Genomic DNA, 26,941 nt, shown 5'->3' on the forward strand with positions numbered 1-26,941 from the left:
GAAATATGGAAAAGTAAATAAACATATAAGATAAATATTCTTGAGTACTATTTAGAAACATTAAATAGTTCTTTACCTCTTATTTTGTTTTTTAAACATTTTTTTAAGTTGTTGATGAACCTTTATTTTATTTATTTGTATGTGGAGCTGAGAATCGAACCCAGTGCCTCATGTACGCCAGGCAAGCGTGCTACCACTGAGTCACAAACCCAGCCCTACCTCTTATTTTAGAAATTAAAAAAAAAAACAGATTTCTTTTGGTTACCTTAATTAGAACAAGAAGTATAAGAAATAAATCATCAACTTACTGCTGGTGTTCCAGAAGGGAAGCAATCCTTCTCTGAAAGTGAAAGGGAAAGGACTTTTAATAATTCACCAGAGAAAACTTTTCTATGACAAAAAGAAAAATAATATAAAAGAGGAGCAAGTGAAATGTCTTAAAACTTATTTCATTTTAAGTAGAATTACTTCTCTAGAAATATGACAGTAATAGTAACATAAAAATAATAATTTATATAAGACTCAGCTACTAACTCTATAATCTCAATGAAACCTTAAAAATACATTTTGAAAAACCTGAATTGATCATTCAAATGATTGAATTTCATGGTATGTAAATTATACTTCAGTCAAGTTATTAAAATGTAATGGATAATCAAAAACTATTTTGAATCCTTATACTCCAATAAATTAGAAGATAGTGAAGGCATAGATAAATTTCTTAAGTCATATGATCTGCCCAGATTGAGTCAGGAGGATACAGACAACCTAAACAGACCAATATCAATTGAGGAAATAGAAGAAACCATAAAAAGACTACCAACTAAGAAAAGCCCAGGACCGGATGGGTATACAGCAGAGTTTTACAAAACCTTTAAAGAAGAACTAATACCAATACTTTTCAAGCTACTTCAGGAAATAGAAAAAGAGGGAGAACTTCCAAATTCATTCTATGAGGCCAACATCACCCTGATACCTAAACCAGACAAAGACACTTCAAAGAAAGAAAACTACAGACAAATATCTCTAATGAACCTAGATGCAAAAATCCTCAATAAAATTCTGGCCACTCGGATACAAAAACATATCAAAAAAATTGTGCACCATGATCAAGTAGGATTCATCCCTGGGATGCAAGGCTGGTTCAATATACGGAAATCAATAAATGCTATTCACCACATCAATAGACTTAAAAATAAGAACCATATGATCATCTCGATAGATGCGGAAAAAGCATTCGACAAAGTACAGCATCCCTTTATGTTCAAAACTCTAGAAAAACTAGGGATAACAGGAACATACCTCAATATTGTAAAAGCAATCTATGCTAAGCCTCAGGCTAGCATCATTCTGAATGGAGAAAAACTGAAGGCATTCCCTCTAAAATCTGGAACAAGACAGGGATGCCCTCTCTCTCCACTTCTGTTCAACATAGTTCTCGAAACACTGGCCAGAGCAATTAGACAGACGAAAGAAATTAAAGGCATAAAAATAGGAAAAGAAGAACTTAAATTATCACTATTTGCAGATGATATGATTCTATACCTAGCAGACCCAAAAGGCTCTACAAAGAAACTATTAGAGCTAATAAATGAATTCAGCAAAGTGGCAGGATATAAAATCAACACGCATAAATCAAAGGCATTCCTGTATATCAGCGACAAATCCTCTGAAATGGAAATGAGGACAACCACTCCATTCACAATATCTTCAAAAAAAAATAAAATACTTGGGAATCAACCTAACAAAAGAGGTGAAAGACTTATGCAATGAAAACTACAGAACCCTAAAGAGAGAAATAGAAGAAGATCTTAGAAGATGGAAAAATATACCCTGTTCATGGATAGGCAGAACTAACATCATCAAAATGGCGATATTACCAAAAGTTCTCTATAGGTTTAATGCAATGCCAATCAAAATCCCAACGGCATTTCTTGTAGAAATAGAGAAAGCAATCATGAAATTCATATGGAAAAATAAAAGACCCAGAATAGCAAAAACAACGCTAAGCAGAAAGTGTGAATCAGGTGGTATAGCGATACCAGACTTCAAACTATACTACAGAGCAATAGTAACAAAAACAGCATGGTACTGGTACCAAAACAGGCGGGTGGACCAATGGTACAGAATAGAGGACACAGAAACCAATCCACAAAACTACAACTATCTTATATTTGATAAAGGGGCTAAAAGCATGCAATGGAGGAAGGATAGCATCTTCAACAAATGGTGCTGGGAAAACTGGAAATCCATATGCAACAAAACGAAACTGAATCCCTTTCTCTCGCCATGCACAAAAGTGAATTCAAAATGGATCAAGGAGCTTGATATCAAATCAGAGACACGCCGTCTGATACAAGAAAAAGTTGGCTACGATCTACATACTGTGGGGTCGGGCTCCAAATTCCTCAATAGGACACCCATAGCACAAAAGTTAATAACTAGAATCAACAAATGGGACTTCCTCAAACTAAAAAGTTTTTTCTCAGCAAAAGAAACAATAAGAGAGGTAAATAGGGAGCCTACACCCTGGGAACAAATCTTTACTCCTCACACTTCAGATAGAGCCCTAATATCCAGAGTATACAAAGAACTCAAAAAATTAGACAATAAGAGAACAAACAACCCAATCAACAAATGGGCCAAGGACCTGAACAGACACTTCTCAGAGGAGGACATACAGTCAATCAACAAGTACATGAAAAAATGCTCACCATCTCTAGCTGTCAGAGAAATGCAAATCAAAACCACCCTAAGATACCATCTCACTCCAGTAAGATTGGCAGCCATTATGAAGTCAAACAACAACAAGTGCTGGCGAGGATGTGGGGAAAAGGGTACACTTGTACATTGCTGGTGGGACTGCAAATTGGTGCAGCCAATTTGGAAAGCAGTATGGAGATTTCTTGGAAAGCTGGGAATGGAGCCACCATTTGACCCAGCTATTCCCCTTCTTGGTCTATTCCCTAAAGACCTAAAAAGAGCATGCTACAGGGACACTGCTACATCGATGTTCATAGCAGCACAATTCACAATAGCAAGACTGTGGAACCAACCTAGATGCCCTTCAATAGACGAATGGATAAAAAAAATGTGGCATTTATACACAATGGAGTATTACTCTGCATTAAAAAATGACAAAATCATAGAATTTGCAGGGAAATGGATGGCATTAGAGCAGATTATGCTAAGTGAAGCTAGCCAATCCCTAAAAAACAAATGCCAAATGTCTTCTTTGATATAAGGAGAGTAACTAAGATCAGAGTAGGGACGAAGAGCAGGAGAAGAAGATTAACATTTAACAGGGATGAGAGGTGGGAGGTAAAGGGAGAGAGAAGGGAAATTGCATGGAAATGGAAGGAGACCCTCAGGGTTATACAGTGGAGGGGGTAGAGAGAGAGGAGGGGAGGGGAGGGGAGAGGTGGGGAGGGGGATGGTGGAGGATGGGAAAGGCAGCGGAGCACAACAGACACTAGTATGGCAATACGTAAATCAATGGATGTGTAACTGATGTGATTCTGCAATCTGTGTATGGGGTGAAGGTGGGAGTTCATAACCCACTTGAATCAAAGTGTGGAATATGATATGTCAAGAAATAAAAAAAAAAATGTAATGGAGTCCTGGCCTGGTAATTCCATGCCTATAATCCAAGTGGGTCAAGAGGCAGAGACAGGAGGATCTTGAGTTCAAAGCCAGCCTCAGCAATTTTGCTAGGTGCTTAGAACTCAATGCGACCCTGCCTCTAAATAAGATACAAAATAGAGCTGGGGATGTGGTTCAGGGGTTGAGTGCCCCTGGGTTCAAACCCTGGTACGCCGCCCCCACCAAAGTGTAATGAAAACCATACCCATTCAAGCTGTATTAAAATAAAACATTCCTTGTTTAAGATACTTTCTCCGGAGAATTGCCTAACAAGCAGCAAAAGGATATAAGCCACCAAACATGGCAAATGGGACAAGAATTATTTTTGACGTGGTTTCTTTCTTTGTAAAATGCAACTTACTAGTTGAAACAAAAGTTCTAGGTAAAAGTCTGACCTTTTCCTAGGATACCAGGTAAGTTATTTATAGAAAAAGTCAAGATCAGTATTACTTGCAAAGAAATCTACTTCTTTTTTGAACATAGCCTTTATCTCTGTGATGATGTAAATATTAAAAACAATTAATCCAACCACATATGATTTTTGCATACTTAGATTACTTTTAAAAACTATATATATGACTTTAGAGACAGAGAAATATATTAAATAAAATTATATATCTTGTGGTTGTAATGGGCAAAATCTACACAGAGAGAAATGGGAGAAATGATTTTGCATCTTTTAAAGTACAGTGCAAGGAAGAGAAAGAAGGAGAACCAGTGTGGGGAAGGGGAGTCTAACTAAATCTCGAAAGACATTCCAGGGATGGCTGAACCAACTGCACCACGTGGACTTCATTCCGATGCTGCCTTACACAAACTGTTTTTAAAAATCCAGTGTACTTCAACTCTTACCCACTTAGATTCTAACTCTGAGGAATAAATCCTTTGAGGTAAGATGTTTATTTTTATGTATTTGCATGTAATTTTTGAATAGAAAATACTTTTCATTTCAAGGTCTATGCATTTATAAAGCAAAAATTCCTTCTAGGCCACTGACAATAAACATATCTCTAGCATAAACATGTCTAGAAATCCACACTTTTTCCTTCTCAACTGAAAATCATTTAAAGCCGTGAGGAGGAAAAAAACCCAAGTAAGTAACAAAATGGAACAAGTGTGAATCCCACTACCATGTTGAATTATAACGTATAAGAAATATGGAAAACAATGTAACATATCCAATTCCATTTCTAACAAAATTATGACATCAATGAAATCCTCAGTCTCCAGATGATGTTCTAGAGCCATCCCGACAGTTGACAAAAAGCAGTATCTATGTAGGAGAAAGTAGGAACAATACAGTTTAGCCTTTTATTTTTCTAGAAATGATCTTTTTATCTATCAGTGCTTCACAAGTTTCCATGGGATTCAGTCTTTTACCACTGTCTGATGTCTCACCAGGAGGAGGAGATCTGAGATTTTTCTGCTTCAAAGCGCTGGCGTTATAATACTTGTTGACACCCCGCACAGCTAGAGGATGCTCCGTTGGCTTTCCTTTGAGGACCCTGAAGGTTTGTGGCAACTGAGCCCGCTGCTCTGGCATGCCCTAACAAAGAGAAATTCAGACATGAGTTGTGGTTTGAATTGCTCTAATACTATCAATTTTCAGAGATAAACATCAACATACATAAAACAAACCCATACACATAATTTTAGATTTGACTAAATTCTAAATGGTCTAGTTTACTAAAACTCTACTTTTCCATATTTATTTTGCAAATCAACAGGAAAGATCCAAACAGAGGAATGGAATGGAGTGCTGGGCTTGTTTGGGGAGATGGACAGAAGTGTCAAACCTGTATTTCCTCTTGTTCATCACCCACCAGAGTAGCTCCTAATTGAAAAGGCTTAAGCCAAGAGCAAAAGTCAGGGGACAGCAAAGAGGAAGAAGGATGCTTGCTTATGTCTGGTTCTGCTCTAGGCTTTAGACAGAGAACACAGGGCGGCAGGCCCATTCCAACTTCAGCACTTTAAGGAATACAAATGTAGGGTTTTGAAACCAAGAACCCACTTTATACAGTGTTTACTGTTTCAGATCTTTTTAGGTGGGGAGGAGGAGGAGTATAAGGGATTAAATTCAGGGGCACTCAACCACTCAGCCATATCCTCAGCCTTTTTATTTTTTGAGACAGGGTCTCACTAAGTTGCTTAGTTCCTCGCTTAGTTGCTGAGTCTGGCTTTGAACTTGCAAACCTCCTAAATCAGCCTCACAAGCTTCTGGGATTACAGTCATGCTCCACTGAACCCAGAAAACATTACAGTTTTTTTTTCCCCTAAATCTATTTAAAATAATCTAGTAGTACATTAAATGGTCATGCCCTATTTTTAACCAATTTACTACTAATGATATTTCAGTTGATTTTTTCTACATTTTGCTATCTAAATAATGGCATACAACCCATAATCTATGCTGTTCTATGGTTCCCCTAGGACACACATGCTAAAACTTACATTTCTGGGTCAAAAGGTATATATGTGAAAGTAACAGATTCATTTGTGATTTGGGATATATACATAAAGGGGTTTTTTTATGATTTATTTATTTATTTATTTATTTATTTTGGTGTTTGGTGTTTGGGATTAAACCCAGGGCCTTAAGTTGCTTAGTGATTAGGTAAGACTCCCTTCTATTATTGAATGTTCGCATCTTTCAATGATCATGCTAGACCATTATGTGACACACCATGTGACACAGGACAAGAATCTTAGGGTTGTTGTTCTTGGCCCCAATGCTCTTATTGTCATTTTATATGCATATCTCCTGCCTCCACTGTTATTATTTTTATATAAATGGTTTTATCTTTTAAAGATACTTTTATAACAGACAGACATTTATTTATTCAGGTAGGCAGAGGTGCTTTTGACTTTACTGTATTTGAGGAAGCCTTTATTAGCTTTTGGGAGACAGAATTCTGGGTTGACTTTTTCTTTCAGAACTTCATTACACATCATGAAAACCCTTGAAACTGTCTCACAGCTCACTGATGCTATTGCATTTAAAAGTTGTTTTCATTTCTATCTTCATGTTTCACTGTGGTAGTTTCCACTACAGTAATCTATCATTAATCCAGTCTCAAAACATTTTACACAAATACAAAGCCTACCCTCCCTTTCACTTTAAGGAGCCAGTTGTAAGGAATATAGAAAACACAGCCATCTGTCATGAGATGGGAATCCAATGGCAATCCTCGGAGCCACCACATCACAGTCCAGCCCCCTTAGTACTTCTCTCCCTGGCTCCATCTGAGCTCTTTACTGCTGAAATTCTCCTCAGCGGGGGAGGAATTTCACTCTCAACTGTCTTTACAATACCATCAAGGCTTTGAGAGAAATGTCAAAAGGAGAAATAAAGTACATAATCTGGGAAAGAGGAAAGATCTAAGTTTTAGGTAGAAGAGTTACCCACATTATGAAACAGAGAAAAAACAGAGCAATAGATGACCTCTCTGGAAAAGGGGGCAAAACATGGAAGGAAAACAACCCAGTGAGTTAAGTATTCTAACTTTTAAAGAAGCCATAGATTTTTATTTTTCAAAAATTGGTTTTTGATGAGTACTCTTTAGGTAAAATCTTAAATTTAATCTTAAATTAATTTTCTCATAGTAAAATATTTTAAACTTGAAGGGTTTTTGAAATTATCTCTGAAAGTCAAACACAAACAGCTGTTTTTCGAACACACATGCACAGATGTGCACACCAGGTCATTAGTCACTCACTGGTCTTGTGTGGCCATGTCGTGGGGCAGTGAAAGGCTGTACCTTTCCATCACCATCATCTTCCTCCATTACTATTGCTGATGTTTCCGGCCCCTTGGTGTTCAGCTGTGTTCAGGAGCAAAGGAAGGCAAGCCAGGAAAAGTCAAAGATTAAAATGTGACCAGGTCTCTTTATTTTAAACAAACTTTAAGAAGTTATTTTTTCCATAGCTAATTTTTAAATGATTAAACCTCACTGGTTCCAATATAATCAATTAAAAAGTAAAGGTGATTTTCTGAAATATGGAAAAGTAAATAAACATATAAGATAAATATTCTTGAGTACTATTTAGAAACATTAAATAGTTCTTTACCTCTTATTTTGTTTTTTAAACATTTTTTTAAGTTGTTGATGAACCTTTATTTTATTTATTTGTATGTGGAGCTGAGAATCGAACCCAGTGCCTCATGTACGCCAGGCAAGCGTGCTACCACTGAGTCACAAACCCAGCCCTACCTCTTATTTTAGAAATTAAAAAAAAAAACAGATTTCTTTTGGTTACCTTAATTAGAACAAGAAGTATAAGAAATAAATCATCAACTTACTGCTGGTGTTCCAGAAGGGAAGCAATCCTTCTCTGAAAGTGAAAGGGAAAGGACTTTTAATAATTCACCAGAGAAAACTTTTCTATGACAAAAAGAAAAATAATATAAAAGAGGAGCAAGTGAAATGTCTTAAAACTTATTTCATTTTAAGTAGAATTACTTCTCTAGAAATATGACAGTAATAGTAACATAAAAATAATAATTTATATAAGACTCAGCTACTAACTCTATAATCTCAATGAAACCTTAAAAATACATTTTGAAAAACCTGAATTGATCATTCAAATGATTGAATTTCATGGTATGTAAATTATACTTCAGTCAAGTTATTAAAATGTAATGGATAATCAAAAACTATTTTGAATCCTTATACTCCAATAAATTAGAAGATAGTGAAGGCATAGATAAATTTCTTAAGTCATATGATCTGCCCAGATTGAGTCAGGAGGATATAGACAACCTAAACAGACCAATATCAATTGAGGAAATAGAAGAAACCATAAAAAGACTACCAACTAAGAAAAGCCCAGGACCGGATGGGTATACAGCAGAGTTTTACAAAACCTTTAAAGAAGAACTAATACCAATACTTTTCAAGCTACTTCAGGAAATAGAAAAAGAGGGAGAACTTCCAAATTCATTCTATGAGGCCAACATCACCCTGATACCTAAACCAGACAAAGACACTTCAAAGAAAGAAAACTACAGACCAATATCTCTAATGAACCTAGATGCAAAAATCCTCAATAAAATTCTGGCGAATCGGATACGAAAACATATCAAAAAAATTGTGCACCATGATCAAGTAGGATTCATCCCTGGGATGCAAGACTGGTTCAATATATGGAAATCAATAAATGCTATTCACCACATCAATAGACTTAAAAATAAGAACCATATGATCATCTCGATAGATGCGGAAAAAGCATTCGACAAAGTACAGCATCCCTTTATGTTCAAAACTCTAGAAAAACTAGGGATAACAGGAACATACCTCAATATTGTAAAAGCAATCTATGCTAAGCCTCAGGCTAGCATCATTCTGAATGGAGAAAAACTGAAGGCATTCCCTCTAAAATCTGGAACAAGACAGGGATGCCCTCTCTCTCCACTTCTGTTCAACATAGTTCTCGAAACACTGGCCAGAGCAATTAGACAGACGAAAGAAATTAAAGGCATAAAAATAGGAAAAGAAGAACTTAAATTATCACTATTTGCAGATGATATGATTCTATACCTAGCAGACCCAAAAGGCTCTACAAAGAAACTATTAGAGCTAATAAATGAATTCAGCAAAGTGGCAGGATATAAAATCAACACGCATAAATCAAAGGCATTCCTGTATATCAGCGACAAATCATCTGAAATGGAAATGAGGACAACCACTCCATTCACAATATCTTCAAAAAAAAATAAAATACTTGGGAATCAACCTAACAAAAGAGGTAAAAGACTTATGCAATGAAAACTACAGAACCCTAAAGAGAGAAATAGAAGAAGATCTTAGAAGATGGAAAAATATACCCTGTTCATGGATAGGCAGAACTAACATCATCAAAATGGCGATATTACCAAAAGTTCTCTATAGGTTTAATGCAATGCCAATCAAAATCCCAACGGCATTTCTTGTAGAAATAGAGAAAGCAATCATGAAATTCATATGGAAAAATAAAAGACCCAGAATAGCAAAAACAACGCTAAGCAGAAAGTGTGAATCAGGTGGTATAGCGATACCAGACTTCAAACTATACTACAGAGCAATAGTAACAAAAACAGCATGGTACTGGTACCAAAACAGGCGGGTGGACCAATGGTACAGAATAGAGGACACAGAAACCAATCCACAAAACTACAACTATCTTATATTTGATAAAGGGGCTAAAAGCATGCAATGGAGGAAGGATAGCATCTTCAACAAATGGTGCTGGGAAAACTGGAAATCCATATGCAACAAAACGAAACTGAATCCCTTTCTCTCGCCATGCACAAAAGTGAATTCAAAATGGATCAAGGAGCTTGATATCAAATCAGAGACACGCCGTCTGATACAAGAAAAAGTTGGCTACGATCTACATACTGTGGGGTCGGGCTCCAAATTCCTCAATAGGACACCCATAGCACAAAAGTTAATAACTAGAATCAACAAATGGGACTTCCTCAAACTAAAAAGTTTTTTCTCAGCAAAAGAAACAATAAGAGAGGTAAATAGGGAGCCTACACCCTGGGAACAAATCTTTACTCCTCACACTTCAGATAGAGCCCTAATATCCAGAGTATACAAAGAACTCAAAAAATTAGACAATAAGAGAACAAACAACCCAATCAACAAATGGGCCAAGGACCTGAACAGACACTTCTCAGAGGAGGACATACAGTCAATCAACAAGTACATGAAAAAATGCTCACCATCTCTAGCTGTCAGAGAAATGCAAATCAAAACCACCCTAAGATACCATCTCACTCCAGTAAGATTGGCAGCCATTATGAAGTCAAACAACAACAAGTGCTGGCGAGGATGTGGGGAAAAGGGTACACTTGTACATTGCTGGTGGGACTGCAAATTGGTGCAGCCAATTTGGAAAGCAGTATGGAGATTTCTTGGAAAGCTGAGAATGGAGCCACCATTTGACCCAGCTATTCCCCTTCTTGGTCTATTCCCTAAAGACCTAAAAAGAGCATGCTACAGGGACACTGCTACATCGATGTTCATAGCAGCACAATTCACAATAGCAAGACTGTGGAACCAAACTAGATGCCCTTCAATAGACGAATGGATAAAAAAAATGTGGCATTTATACACAATGGAGTATTACTCTGCATTAAAAAATGACAAAATCATAGAATTTGCAGGGAAATGGATGGCATTAGAGCAGATTATGCTAAGTGAAGCTAGCCAATCCCTAAAAAACAAATGCCAAATGTCTTCTTTGATATAAGGAGAGTAACTAAGATCAGAGTAGGGACGAAGAGCAGGAGAAGAAGATTAACATTTAACAGGGATGAGAGGTGGGAGGTAAAGGGAGAGAGAAGGGAAATTGCATGGAAATGGAAGGAGACCCTCAGGGTTATACAGTGGAGGGGGTAGAGAGAGAGGAGGGGAGGGGAGGGGAGAGGTGGGGAGGGGGATGGTGGAGGATGGGAAAGGCAGCGGAGCACAACAGACACTAGTATGGCAATACGTAAATCAATGGATGTGTAACTGATGTGATTCTGCAATCTGTGTATGGGGTGAAGGTGGGAGTTCATAACCCACTTGAATCAAAGTGTGGAATATGATATGTCAAGAAATAAAAAAAAAAATGTAATGGAGTCCTGGCCTGGTAATTCCATGCCTATAATCCAAGTGGGTCAAGAGGCAGAGACAGGAGGATCTTGAGTTCAAAGCCAGCCTCAGCAATTTTGCTAGGTGCTTAGAACTCAATGCGACCCTGCCTCTAAATAAGATACAAAATAGAGCTGGGGATGTGGTTCAGGGGTTGAGTGCCCCTGGGTTCAAACCCTGGTACGCCGCCCCCACCAAAGTGTAATGAAAACCATACCCATTCAAGCTGTATTAAAATAAAACATTCCTTGTTTAAGATACTTTCTCCGGAGAATTGCCTAACAAGCAGCAAAAGGATATAAGCCACCAAACATGGCAAATGGGACAAGAATTATTTTTGACGTGGTTTCTTTCTTTGTAAAATGCAACTTACTAGTTGAAACAAAAGTTCTAGGTAAAAGTCTGACCTTTTCCTAGGATACCAGGTAAGTTATTTATAGAAAAAGTCAAGATCAGTATTACTTGCAAAGAAGTCTACTTCTTTTTTGAACATAGCCTTTATCTCTGTGATGATGTAAATATTAAAAACAATTAATCCAACCACATATGATTTTTGCATACTTAGATTACTTTTAAAAACTATATATATGACTTTAGAGACAGAGAAATATATTAAATAAAATTATATATCTTGTGGTTGTAATGGGCAAAATCTACACAGAGAGAAATGGGAGAAATGATTTTGCATCTTTTAAAGTACAGTGCAAGGAAGAGAAAGAAGGAGAACCAGTGTGGGGAAGGGGAGTCTAACTAAATCTCGAAAGACATTCCAGGGATGGCTGAACCAACTGCACCACGTGGACTTCATTCCGATGCTGCCTTACACAAACTGTTTTTAAAAATCCAGTGTACTTCAACTCTTACCCACTTAGATTCTAACTCTGAGGAATAAATCCTTTGAGGTAAGATGTTTATTTTTATGTATTTGCATGTAATTTTTGAATAGAAAATACTTTTCATTTCAAGGTCTATGCATTTATAAAGCAAAAATTCCTTCTAGGCCACTGACAATAAACATATCTCTAGCATAAACATGTCTAGAAATCCACACTTTTTCCTTCTCAACTGAAAATCATTTAAAGCCGTGAGGAGGAAAAAAACCCAAGTAAGTAACAAAATGGAACAAGTGTGAATCCCACTACCATGTTGAATTATAACGTATAAGAAATATGGAAAACAATGTAACATATCCAATTCCATTTCTAACAAAATTATGACATCAATGAAATCCTCAGTCTCCAGATGATGTTCTAGAGCCATCCCGACAGTTGACAAAAAGCAGTATCTATGTAGGAGAAAGTAGGAACAATACAGTTTAGCCTTTTATTTTTCCAGAAATGATCTTTTTATCTATCAGTGCTTCACAAGTTTCCATGGGATTCAGTCTTTTACCACTGTCTGATGTCTCACCAGGAGGAGGAGATCTGAGATTTTTCTGCTTCAAAGCGCTGGCGTTATAATACTTGTTGACACCCCGCACAGCTAGAGGATGCTCCGTTGGCTTTCCTTTGAGGACCCTGAAGGTTTGTGGCAACTGAGCCCGCTGCTCTGGCATGCCCTAACAAAGAGAAATTCAGACATGAGTTGTGGTTTGAATTGCTCTAATACTATCAATTTTCAGAGATAAACATCAACATACATAAAACAAACCCATACACATAATTTTAGATTTGACTAAATTCTAAATGGTCTAGTTTACTAAAACTCTACTTTTCCATATTTATTTTGCAAATCAACAGGAAAGATCCAAACAGAGGAATGGAATGGAGTGCTGGGCTTGTTTGGGGAGATGGACAGAAGTGTCAAACCTGTATTTCCTCTTGTTCATCACCCACCAGAGTAGCTCCTAATTGAAAAGGCTTAAGCCAAGAGCAAAAGTCAGGGGACAGCAAAGAGGAAGAAGGATGCTTGCTTATGTCTGGTTCTGCTCTAGGCTTTAGACAGAGAACACAGGGCGGCAGGCCCATTCCAACTTCAGCACTTTAAGGAATACAAATGTAGGGTTTTGAAACCAAGAACCCACTTTATACAGTGTTTACTGTTTCAGATCTTTTTAGGTGGGGAGGAGGAGGAGTATAAGGGATTAAATTCAGGGGCACTCAACCACTCAGCCATATCCTCAGCCTTTTTATTTTTTGAGACAGGGTCTCACTAAGTTGCTTAGTTCCTCGCTTAGTTGCTGAGTCTGGCTTTGAACTTGCAAACCTCCTAAATCAGCCTCACAAGCTTCTGGGATTACAGTCATGCTCCACTGAACCCAGAAAACATTACAGTTTTTTTTTCCCCTAAATCTATTTAAAATAATCTAGTAGTACATTAAATGGTCATGCCCTATTTTTAACCAATTTACTACTAATGATATTTCAGTTGATTTTTTCTACATTTTGCTATCTAAATAATGGCATACAACCCATAATCTATGCTGTTCTATGGTTCCCCTAGGACACACATGCTAAAACTTACATTTCTGGGTCAAAAGGTATATATGTGAAAGTAACAGATTCATTTGTGATTTGGGATATATACATAAAGGGGTTTTTTTATTATTTATTTATTTATTTATTTATTTTGGTGTTTGGTGTTTGGGATTAAACCCAGGGCCTTAAGTTGCTTAGTGATTAGGTAAGACTCCCTTCTATTATTGAATGTTCGCATCTTTCAATGATCATGCTAGACCATTATGTGACACACCATGTGACACAGGACAAGAATCTTAGGGTTGTTGTTCTTGGCCCCGATGCTCTTATTGTCATTTTATATGCATATCTCCTGCCTCCACTGTTATTATTTTTATATAAATGGTTTTATCTTTTAAAGATACTTTTATAACAGACAGACATTTATTTATTCAGGTAGGCAGAGGTGCTTTTGACTTTACTGTATTTGAGGAAGCCTTTATTAGCTTTTGGGAGACAGAATTCTGGGTTGACTTTTTCTTTCAGAACTTCATTACACATCATGAAAACCCTTGAAACTGTCTCACAGCTCACTGATGCTATTGCATTTAAAAGTTGTTTTCATTTCTATCTTCATGTTTCACTGTGGTAGTTTCCACTACAGTAATCTATCATTAATCCAGTCTCAAAACATTTTACACAAATACAAAGCCTACCCTCCCTTTCACTTTAAGGAGCCAGTTGTAAGGAATATAGAAAACACAGCCATCTGTCATGAGATGGGAATCCAATGGCAATCCTCGGAGCCACCACATCACAGTCCAGCCCCCTTAGTACTTCTCTCCCTGGCTCCATCTGAGCTCTTTACTGCTGAAATTCTCCTCAGCGGGGGAGGAATTTCACTCTCAACTGTCTTTACAATACCATCAAGGCTTTGAGAGAAATGTCAAAAGGAGAAATAAAGTACATAATCTGGGAAAGAGGAAAGATCTAAGTTTTAGGTAGAAGAGTTACCCACATTATGAAACAGAGAAAAAACAGAGCAATAGATGACCTCTCTGGAAAAGGGGGCAAAACATGGAAGGAAAACAACCCAGTGAGTTAAGTATTCTAACTTTTAAAGAAGCCATAGATTTTTATTTTTCAAAAATTGGTTTTTGATGAGTACTCTTTAGGTAAAATCTTTAATTTAATCTTAAATTAATTTTCTCATAGTAAAATATTTTAAACTTGAAGGGTTTTTGAAATTATCTCTGAAAGTCAAACACAAACAGCTGTTTTTCGAACACACATGCACAGATGTGCACACCAGGTCATTAGTCACTCACTGGTCTTGTGTGGCCATGTCGTGGGGCAGTGAAAGGCTGTACCTTTCCATCACCATCATCTTCCTCCATTACTATTGCTGATGTTTCCGGCCCCTTGGTGTTCAGCTGTGTTCAGGAGCAAAGGAAGGCAAGCCAGGAAAAGTCAAAGATTAAAATGTGACCAGGTCTCTTTATTTTAAACAAACTTTAAGAAGTTATTTTTTCCATAGCTAATTTTTAAATGATTAAACCTCACTGGTTCCAATATAATCAATTAAAAAGTAAAGGTGATTTTCTGAAATATGGAAAAGTAAATAAACATATAAGATAAATATTCTTGAGTACTATTTAGAAACATTAAATAGTTCTTTACCTCTTATTTTGTTTTTTAAACATTTTTTTTAAGTTGTTGATGAACCTTTATTTTATTTATTTGTATGTGGAGCTGAGAATCGAACCCAGTGCCTCATGTACGCCAGGCAAGCGTGCTACCACTGAGTCACAAACCCAGCCCTACCTCTTATTTTAGAAATTAAAAAAAAAAAACAACAGATTTCTTTTGGTTACCTTAATTAGAACAAGAAGTATAAGAAATAAATCATCAACTTACTGCTGGTGTTCCAGAAGGGAAGCAATCCTTCTCTGAAAGTGAAAGGGAAAGGACTTTTAATAATTCACCAGAGAAAACTTTTCTATGACAAAAAGAAAAATAATATAAAAGAGGAGCAAGTGAAATGTCTTAAAACTTATTTCATTTTAAGTAGAATTACTTCTCTAGAAATATGACAGTAATAGTAACATAAAAATAATAATTTATATAAGACTCAGCTACTAACTCTATAATCTCAATGAAACCTTAAAAATACATTTTGAAAAACCTGAATTGATCATTCAAATGATTGAATTTCATGGTATGTAAATTATACTTCAGTCAAGTTATTAAAATGTAATGGATAATCAAAAACTATTTTGAATCCTTATACTCCAATAAATTAGAAGATAGTGAAGGCATAGATAAATTTCTTAAGTCATATGATCTGCCCAGATTGAGTCAGGAGGATATAGACAACCTAAACAGACCAATATCAATTGAGGAAATAGAAGAAACCATAAAAAGACTACCAACTAAGAAAAGCCCAGGACCGGATGGGTATACAGCAGAGTTTTACAAAACCTTTAAAGAAGAACTAATACCAATACTTTTCAAGCTACTTCAGGAAATAGAAAAAGAGGGAGAACTTCCAAATTCATTCTATGAGGCCAACATCACCCTGATACCTAAACCAGACAAAGACACTTCAAAGAAAGAAAACTACAGACCAATATCTCTAATGAACCTAGATGCAAAAATCCTCAATAAAATTCTGGCCACTCGGATACAAAAACATATCAAAAAAATTGTGCACCATGATCAAGTAGGATTCATCCCTGGGATGCAAGGCTGGTTCAATATACGGAAATCAATAAATGCTATTCACCACATCAATACACTTAAAAATAAGAACCATATGATCATCTCGATAGATGCGGAAAAAGCATTCGACAAAGTACAGCATCCCTTTATGTTCAAAACTCTAGAAAAACTAGGGATAACAGGAACATACCTCAATATTGTAAAAGCAATCTATGCTAAGCCTCAGGCTAGCATCATTCTGAATGGAGAAAAACTGAAGGCATTCCCTCTAAAATCTGGAACAAGACAGGGATGCCCTCTCTCTCCACTTCTGTTCAACATAGTTCTCGAAACACTGGCCAGAGCAATTAGACAGACGAAAGAAATTAAAGGCATAAAAATAGGAAAAGAAGAACTTAAATTATCACTATTTGCAGATGATATGATTCTATACCTAGCAGACCCAAAAGGCTCTACAAAGAAACTATTAGAGCTAATAAATGAATTCAGCAAAGTGGCAGGATATAAAATCAACACGCATAAATCAAAGGCATTCCTGTATATCAGCGACAAATCCTCTGAAATGGAAATGAGGACAACCACTCCATTCACAATATCTTCAAAAAAAAATAAAATACTTGGGAATCAACCTAACAAAAGAGGTGAAAGACTTATGCAATGAAAACTACAGAACCCTAAAGAGAGAAATAGAAGAAGATCTTAGAAGATGGAAAAATATACCCTGTTCATGGATAGGCAGAACTAACATCATCAAAATGGCGGTATTACCAAAAGTTCTCTATAGGTTTAATGCAATGCCAATCAAAATCCCAACGGCATTTCTTGTAGAAATGGAGAAAGCAATCATGAAATTCATATGGAAAAATAAAAGACCCAGAATAGCAAAAACAACGCTAAGCAGAAAGTGTGAATCAGGTGGTATAGCGATACCAGACTTCAAACTATACTACAGAGCAATAGTAACAAAAACAGCATGGTACTGGTACCAAAACAGGCGGGTGGACCAATGGTACAGAATAGAGGACACAGAAACCAATCCACAAAACTACAACTATCTTATATTTGATAAAGGGGCTAAAAGCATGCAATGGAGGAAGGATAGCATCTTCAACAAATGGTGCTGGGAAAACTGGAAATCCATATGCAACAAAACGAAACTGAATCCCTTTCTCTCGCCATGCACAAAAGTGAATTCAAAATGGATCAAGGAGCTTGATATCAAATCAGAGACACGCCGTCTGATACAAGAAAAAGTTGGCTACGATCTACATACTGTGGGGTCGGGCTCCAAATTCCTCAATAGGACACCCATAGCACAAAAGTTAATAACTAGAATCAACAAATGGGACTTCCTCAAACTAAAAAGTTTTTTCTCAGCAAAAGAAACAATAAGAGAGGTAAATAGGGAGCCTACACCCTGGGAACAAATCTTTACTCCTCACACTTCAGATAGAGCCCTAATATCCAGAGTATACAAAGAACTCAAAAAATTAGACAATAAGAGAACAAACAACCCAATCAACAAATGGGCCAAGGACCTGAACAGACACTTCTCAGAGGAGGACATACAGTCAATCAACAAGTACATGAAAAAATGCTCACCATCTCTAGCTGTCAGAGAAATGCAAATCAAAACCACCCTAAGATACCATCTCACTCCAGTAAGATTGGCAGCCATTATGAAGTCAAACAACAACAAGTGCTGGCGAGGATGTGGGGAAAAGGGTACACTTGTACATTGCTGGTGGGACTGCAAATTGGTGCAGCCAATTTGGAAAGCAGTATGGAGATTTCTTGGAAAGCTGGGAATGGAGCCACCATTTGACCCAGCTATTCCCCTTCTTGGTCTATTCCCTAAAGACCTAAAAAGAGCATGCTACAGGGACACTGCTACATCGATGTTCATAGCAGCACAATTCACAATAGCAAGACTGTGGAACCAACCTAGATGCCTTTCAATAGACGAATGGATATAAAAAATGTGGCATTTATACACAATGGAGTATTACTCTGCATTAAAAAATGACAAAATCATAGAATTTGCAGGGAAATGGATGGCATTAGAGCAGATTATGCTAAGTGAAGCTAGCCAATCCCTAAAAAACAAATGCCAAATGTCTTCTTTGATATAAGGAGAGTAACTAAGATCAGAGTAGGGACGAAGAGCAGGAGAAGAAGATTAACATTTAACAGGGATGAGAGGTGGGAGGTAAAGGGAGAGAGAAGGGAAATTGCATGGAAATGGAAGGAGACCCTCAGGGTTATACTGTGGAGGGGGTAGAGAGAGAGGAGGGGAGGGGAGGGGAGAGGTGGGGAGGGGGGATGGTGGAGGATGGGAAAGGCAGCGGAGCACAACAGACACTAGTATGGCAATATGTAAATCAATGGATGTGTAACTGATGTGATTCTGCAATCTGTGTATGGGGTGAAGGTGGGAGTTCATAACCCACTTGAATCAAAGTGTGGAATATGATATGTCAAGAAATAAAAAAAAAAAATGTAATGGAGTCCTGGCCTGGTAATTCCATGCCTATAATCCAAGTGGGTCAAGAGGCAGAGACAGGAGGATCTTGAGTTCAAAGCCAGCCTCAGCAATTTTGCTAGGTGCTTAGAACTCAATGCGACCCTGCCTCTAAATAAGATACAAAATAGAGCTGGGGATGTGGTTCAGGGGTTGAGTGCCCCTGGGTTCAAACCCTGGTACGCCGCCCCCACCAAAGTGTAATGAAAACCATACCCATTCAAGCTGTATTAAAATAAAACATTCCTTGTTTAAGATACTTTCTCCGGAGAATTGCCTAACAAGCAGCAAAAGGATATAAGCCACCAAACATGGCAAATGGGACAAGAATTATTTTTGACGTGGTTTCTTTCTTTGTAAAATGCAACTTACTAGTTGAAACAAAAGTTCTAGGTAAAAGTCTGACCTTTTCCTAGGATACCAGGTAAGTTATTTATAGAAAAAGTCAAGATCAGTATTACTTGCAAAGAAGTCTACTTCTTTTTTGAACATAGCCTTTATCTCTGTGATGATGTAAATATTAAAAACAATTAATCCAACCACATATGATTTTTGCATACTTAGATTACTTTTAAAAACTATATATATGACTTTAGAGACAGAGAAATATATTAAATAAAATTATATATCTTGTGGTTGTAATGGGCAAAATCTACACAGAGAGAAATGGGAGAAATGATTTTGCATCTTTTAAAGTACAGTGCAAGGAAGAGAAAGAAGGAGAACCAGTGTGGGGAAGGGGAGTCTAACTAAATCTCGAAAGACATTCCAGGGATGGCTGAACCAACTGCACCACGTGGACTTCATTCCGATGCTGCCTTACACAAACTGTTTTTAAAAATCCAGTGTACTTCAACTCCTACCCACTTAGATTCTAACTCTGAGGAATAAATCCTTTGAGGTAAGATGTTTATTTTTATGTATTTGCATGTAATTTTTGAATAGAAAATACTTTTCATTTCAAGGTCTATGCATTTATAAAGCAAAAATTCCTTCTAGGCCACTGACAATAAACATATCTCTAGCATAAACATGTCTAGAAATCCACACTTTTTCCTTCTCAACTGAAAATCATTCAAAGCCGTGAGGAGGAAAAAAACCCAAGTAAGTAACAAAATGGAACAAGTGTGAATCCCACTACCATGTTGAATTATAACGTATAAGAAATATGGAAAACAATGTAACATATCCAATTCCATTTCTAACAAAATTATGACATCAATGAAATCCTCAGTCTCCAGATGATGTTCTAGAGCCATCCCGACAGTTGACAAAAAGCAGTATCTATGTAGGAGAAAGTAGGAACAATACAGTTTAGCCTTTTATTTTTCCAGAAATGATCTTTTTATCTATCAGTGCTTCACAAGTTTCCATGGGATTCAGTCTTTTACCACTGTCTGATGTCTCACCAGGAGGAGGAGATCTGAGATTTTTCTGCTTCAAAGCGCTGGCGTTATAATACTTGTTGACACCCCGCACAGCTAGAGGATGCTCCGTTGGCTTTCCTTTGAGGACCCTGAAGGTTTGTGGCAACTGAGCCCGCTGCTCTGGCATGCCCTAACAAAGAGAAATTCAGACATGAGTTGTGGTTTGAATTGCTCTAATACTATCAATTTTCAGAGATAAACATCAACATACATAAAACAAACCCATACACATAATTTTAGATTTGACTAAATTCTAAATGGTCTAGTTTACTAAAACTCTACTTTTCCATATTTATTTTGCAAATCAACAGGAAAGATCCAAACAGAGGAATGGAATGGAGTGCTGGGCTTGTTTGGGGAGATGGACAGAAGTGTCAAACCTGTATTTCCTCTTGTTCATCACCCACCAGAGTAGCTCCTAATTGAAAAGGCTTAAGCCAAGAGCAAAAGTCAGGGGACAGCAAAGAGGAAGAAGGATGCTTGCTTATGTCTGGTTCTGCTCTAGGCTTTAGACAGAGAACACAGGGCGGCAGGCCCATTCCAACTTCAGCACTTTAAGGAATACAAATGTAGGGTTTTGAAACCAAGAACCCACTTTATACAGTGTTTACTGTTTCAGATCTTTTTAGGTGGGGAGGAGGAGGAGTATAAGGGATTAAATTCAGGGGCACTCAACCACTCAGCCATATCCTCAGCCTTTTTATTTTTTGAGACAGGGTCTCACTAAGTTGCTTAGTTCCTCGCTTAGTTGCTGAGTCTGGCTTTGAACTTGCAAACCTCCTAAATCAGCCTCACAAGCTTCTGGGATTACAGTCATGCTCCACTGAACCCAGAAAACATTACAGTTTTTTTTTTCCCCTAAATCTATTTAAAATAATCTAGTAGTACATTAAATGGTCATGCCCTATTTTTAACCAATTTACTACTAATGATATTTCAGTTGATTTTTTCTACATTTTGCTATCTAAATAATGGCATACAACCCATAATCTATGCTGTTCTATGGTTCCCCTAGGACACACATGCTAAAACTTACATTTCTGGGTCAAAAGGTATATATGTGAAAGTAACAGATTCATTTGTGATTTGGGATATATACATAAAGGGGTTTTTTTATTATTTATTTATTTATTTATTTTGGTGTTTGGTGTTTGGGATTAAACCCAGGGCCTTAAGTTGCTTAGTGATTAGGTAAGACTCCCTTCTATTATTGAATGTTCGCATCTTTCAATGATCATGCTAGACCATTATGTGACACACCATGTGACACAGGACAAGAATCTTAGGGTTGTTGTTCTTGGCCCCGATGCTCTTATTGTCATTTTATATGCATATCTCCTGCCTCCACTGTTATTATTTTTATATAAATGGTTTTATCTTTTAAAGATACTTTTATAACAGACAGACATTTATTTATTCAGGTAGGCAGAGGTGCTTTTGACTTTACTGTATTTGAGGAAGCCTTTATTAGCTTTTGGGAGACAGAATTCTGGGTTGACTTTTTCTTTCAGAACTTCATTACACATCATGAAAACCCTTGAAACTGTCTCACAGCTCACTGATGCTATTGCATTTAAAAGTTGTTTTCATTTCTATCTTCATGTTTCACTGTGGTAGTTTCCACTACAGTAATCTATCATTAATCCAGTCTCAAAACATTTTACACAAATACAAAGCCTACCCTCCCTTTCACTTTAAGGAGCCAGTTGTAAGGAATATAGAAAACACAGCCATCTGTCATGAGATGGGAATCCAATGGCAATCCTCGGAGCCACCACATCACAGTCCAGCCCCCTTAGTACTTCTCTCCCTGGCTCCATCTGAGCTCTTTACTGCTGAAATTCTCCTCAGCAGGGGAGGAATTTCACTCTCAACTGTCTTTACAATACCATCAAGGCTTTGAGAGAAATGTCAAAAGGAGAAATAAAGTACATAATCTGGGAAAGAGGAAAGATCTAAGTTTTAGGTAGAAGAGTTACCCACATTATGAAACAGAGAAAAAACAGAGCAATAGATGACCTCTCTGGAAAAGGGGGCAAAACATGGAAGGAAAACAACCCAGTGAGTTAAGTATTCTAACTTTTAAAGAAGCCATAGATTTTTATTTTTCAAAAATTGGTTTTTGATGAGTACTCTTTAGGTAAAATCTTTAATTTAATCTTAAATTAATTTTCTCATAGTAAAATATTTTAAACTTGAAGGGTTTTTGAAATTATCTCTGAAAGTCAAACACAAACAGCTGTTTTTCGAACACACATGCACAGATGTGCACACCAGGTCATTAGTCACTCACTGGTCTTGTGTGGCCATGTCGTGGGGCAGTGAAAGGCTGTACCTTTCCATCACCATCATCTTCCTCCATTACTATTGCTGATGTTTCCGGCCCCTTGGTGTTCAGCTGTGTTCAGGAGCAAAGGAAGGCAAGCCAGGAAAAGTCAAAGATTAAAATGTGACCAGGTCTCTTTATTTTAAACAAACTTTAAGAAGTTATTTTTTCCATAGCTAATTTTTAAATGATTAAACCTCACTGGTTCCAATATAATCAATTAAAAAGTAAAGGTGATTTTCTGAAATATGGAAAAGTAAATAAACATATAAGATAAATATTCTTGAGTACTATTTAGAAACATTAAATAGTTCTTTACCTCTTATTTTGTTTTTTAAACATTTTTTTTAAGTTGTTGATGAACCTTTATTTTATTTATTTGTATGTGGAGCTGAGAATCGAACCCAGTGCCTCATGTACGCCAGGCAAGCGTGCTACCACTGAGTCACAAACCCAGCCCTACCTCTTATTTTAGAAATTAAAAAAAAAAAAACAACAGATTTCTTTTGGTTACCTTAATTAGAACAAGAAGTATAAGAAATAAATCATCAACTTACTGCTGGTGTTCCAGAAGGGAAGCAATCCTTCTCTGAAAGTGAAAGGGAAAGGACTTTTAATAATTCACCAGAGAAAACTTTTCTATGACAAAAAGAAAAATAATATAAAAGAGGAGCAAGTGAAATGTCTTAAAACTTATTTCATTTTAAGTAGAATTACTTCTCTAGAAATATGACAGTAATAGTAACATAAAAATAATAATTTATATAAGACTCAGCTACTAACTCTATAATCTCAATGAAACCTTAAAAATACATTTTGAAAAACCTGAATTGATCATTCAAATGATTGAATTTCATGGTATGTAAATTATACTTCAGTCAAGTTATTAAAATGTAATGGATAATCAAAAACTATTTTGAATCCTTATACTCCAATAAATTAGAAGATAGTGAAGGCATAGATAAATTTCTTAAGTCATATGATCTGCCCAGATTGAGTCAGGAGGATATAGACAACCTAAACAGACCAATATCAATTGAGGAAATAGAAGAAACCATAAAAAGACTACCAACTAAGAAAAGCCCAGGACCGGATGGGTATACAGCAGAGTTTTACAAAACCTTTAAAGAAGAACTAATACCAATACTTTTCAAGCTACTTCAGGAAATAGAAAAAGAGGGAGAACTTCCAAATTCATTCTATGAGGCCAACATCACCCTGATACCTAAACCAGACAAAGACACTTCAAAGAAAGAAAACTACAGACCAATATCTCTAATGAACCTAGATGCAAAAATCCTCAATAAAATTCTGGCCACTCGGATACAAAAACATATCAAAAAAATTGTGCACCATGATCAAGTAGGATTCATCCCTGGGATGCAAGGCTGGTTCAATATACGGAAATCAATAAATGCTATTCACCACATCAATACACTTAAAAATAAGAACCATATGATCATCTCGATAGATGCGGAAAAAGCATTCGACAAAGTACAGCATCCCTTTATGTTCAAAACTCTAGAAAAACTAGGGATAACAGGAACATACCTCAATATTGTAAAAGCAATCTATGCTAAGCCTCAGGCTAGCATCATTCTGAATGGAGAAAAACTGAAGGCATTCCCTCTAAAATCTGGAACAAGACAGGGATGCCCTCTCTCTCCACTTCTGTTCAACATAGTTCTCGAAACACTGGCCAGAGCAATTAGACAGACGAAAGAAATTAAAGGCATAAAAATAGGAAAAGAAGAACTTAAATTATCACTATTTGCAGATGATATGATTCTATACCTAGCAGACCCAAAAGGCTCTACAAAGAAACTATTAGAGCTAATAAATGAATTCAGCAAAGTGGCAGGATATAAAATCAACACGCATAAATCAAAGGCATTCCTGTATATCAGCAACAAATCCTCTGAAATGGAAATGAGGACAACCACTCCATTCACAATATCTTCAAAAAAAAATAAAATACTTGGGAATCAACCTAACAAAAGAGGTGAAAGACTTATGCAATGAAAACTACAGAACCCTAAAGAGAGAAATAGAAGAAGATCTTAGAAGATGGAAAAATATACCCTGTTCATGGATAGGCAGAACTAACATCATCAAAATGGCGGTATTACCAAAAGTTCTCTATAGGTTTAATGCAATGCCAATCAAAATCCCAACGGCATTTCTTGTAGAAATGGAGAAAGCAATCATGAAATTCATATGGAAAATAAAAGACCCAGAATAGCAAAAACAACGCTAAGCAGAAAGTGTGAATCAGGTGGTATAGCGATACCAGACTTCAAACTATACTACAGAGCAATAGTAACAAAAACAGCATGGTACTGGTACCAAAACAGGCGGGTGGACCAATGGTACAGAATAGAGGACACAGAAACCAATCCACAAAACTACAACTATCTTATATTTGATAAAGGGGCTAAAGCATGCAATGGAGGAAGGATAGCATCTTCAACAAATGGTGCTGGGAAAACTGGAAATCCATATGCAACAAAACGAAACTGAATCCCTTTCTCTCGCCATGCACAAAAGTGAATTCAAAATGGATCAAGGAGCTTGATATCAAATCAGAGACACGCCGTCTGATACAAGAAAAAGTTGGCTACGCTCTACATACTGTGGGGTCGGGCTCCAAATTCCTCAATAGGACACCCATAGCACAAAAGTTAATAACTAGAATCAACAAATGGACTTCCTCAAACTAAAAAGTTTTTCTCAGCAAAAGAAACAATAAGAGAGGTAAATAGGGAGCCTACACCCTGGGAACAAATCTTTACTCCTCACACTTCAGATAGAGCCCTAATATCCAGAGTATACAAAGAACTCAAAAAATTAGACAATAAGAGAACAAACAACCCAATCAACAAATGGGCCAAGGACCTGAACAGACACTTCTCAGAGGAGGACATACAGTCAATCAACAAGTACATGAAAAAATGCTCACCATCTCTAGCTGTCAGAGAAATGCAAATCAAAACCACCCTAAGATACCATCTCACTCCAGTAAGATTGGCAGCCATTATGAAGTCAAACAACAACAAGTGCTGGCGAGGATGTGGGGAAAAGGGTACGCTTGTACATTGCTGGTGGGACTGCAAATTGGTGCAGCGAATTTGGAAAGCAGTATGGAGATTTCTTGAAAGCTGGGAATGGAGCCACCATTTGACCCAGCTATTCCCCTTCTTGGTCTATTCCCTAAAGACCTAAAAAGAGCATGCTACAGGGACACTGCTACATCGATGTTCATAGCAGCACAATTCACAATAGCAAGACTGTGGAACCAACCTAGATGCCTTTCAATAGACGAATGGATATAAAAAATGTGGCATTTATACACAATGGAGTATTACTCTGCATTAAAAAATGACAAAATCATAGAATTTGCAGGGAAATGGATGGCATTAGAGCAGATTATGCTAAGTGAAGCTAGCCAATCCCTAAAAAACAAATGCCAAATGTCTTCTTTGATATAAGGAGAGTAACTAAGATCAGAGTAGGGACGAAGAGCAGGAGAAGAAGATTAACATTTAACAGGGATGAGAGGTGGAGGGAAAGGGAGAGAGAAGGGAAATTGCATGGAAATGGAAGGAGACCCTCAGGGTTATACAGTGGAGGGGGTAGAGAGAGAGGAGGGGAGGGGAGGGGAGAGGTGGGGAGGGGGATGGTGGAGGATGGGAAAGGCAGCGGAGCACAACAGACACTAGTATGGCAATACGTAAATCAATGGATGTGTAACTGATGTGATTCTGCAATCTGTGTATGGGGTGAAGGTGGGAGTTCATAACCCACTTGAATCAAAGTGTGGAATATGATATGTCAAGAAATAAAACAAAAAATGTAATGGAGTCCTGGCCTGGTAATTCCATGCCTATAATCCAAGGTGGGTCAAGAGGCAGAGACAGGAGGATCTTGAGTTCAAAGCCAGCCTCAGCAATTTTGTTAGGTGCTTAGAACTCAATGCGACCCTGCCTCTAAATAAGATACAAATAGAGCTGGGGATGTGGTTCAGGGTTGAGTGCCCCTGGGTTCAAACCCTGGTACGCCGCCCCCACCAAAGTGTAATGAAAACCATACCCATTCAAGCTGTATTAAAATAAAACATTCCTTGTTTAAGATACTTTCTCCGGAGAATTGCCTAACAAGCAGCAAAAGGATATAAGCCACCAAACATGGCAAATGGGACAAGAATTATTTTTGACGTGGTTTCTTTCTTTGTAAAATGCAACTTACTAGTTGAAACAAAAGTTCTAGGTAAAAGTCTGACCTTTTCC

The 26,941-nt window shown here is 37.1% G+C and overlaps 1 protein-coding gene across 1 annotated transcript in view; it reads right to left on the reverse strand.

The window, feature by feature from the left end:
- LOC139706777 (uncharacterized) overlaps positions 1–23,248 on the reverse strand; it is a 29,243-nt gene extending 5,995 nt beyond the window's left edge. The window contains exons 1-10 of the mRNA XM_071615809.1: positions 23,213–23,248; positions 22,623–22,727; positions 20,294–20,459; positions 15,578–15,609; positions 14,989–15,093; positions 12,657–12,822; positions 7,943–7,974; positions 7,359–7,463; positions 5,023–5,188; positions 309–340 (exon numbers count right to left, since the gene is read on the reverse strand). Coding sequence (XP_071471910.1) covers positions 309–340; positions 5,023–5,188; positions 7,359–7,463; positions 7,943–7,974; positions 12,657–12,822; positions 14,989–15,093; positions 15,578–15,609; positions 20,294–20,459; positions 22,623–22,691 — 873 coding nt within the window. The 5' untranslated portion in view covers positions 22,692–22,727; positions 23,213–23,248. The remainder of the gene's footprint in view (positions 1–308; positions 341–5,022; positions 5,189–7,358; positions 7,464–7,942; positions 7,975–12,656; positions 12,823–14,988; positions 15,094–15,577; positions 15,610–20,293; positions 20,460–22,622; positions 22,728–23,212) is intronic.
- Between the last annotated feature and the right edge of the window lie 3,693 nt (positions 23,249–26,941).

The sequence above is a fragment of the Marmota flaviventris genome, chromosome 8 (genome assembly GCF_047511675.1).
Source record: "Marmota flaviventris isolate mMarFla1 chromosome 8, mMarFla1.hap1, whole genome shotgun sequence".
NCBI lineage: Eukaryota > Metazoa > Chordata > Mammalia > Rodentia > Sciuridae > Marmota > Marmota flaviventris.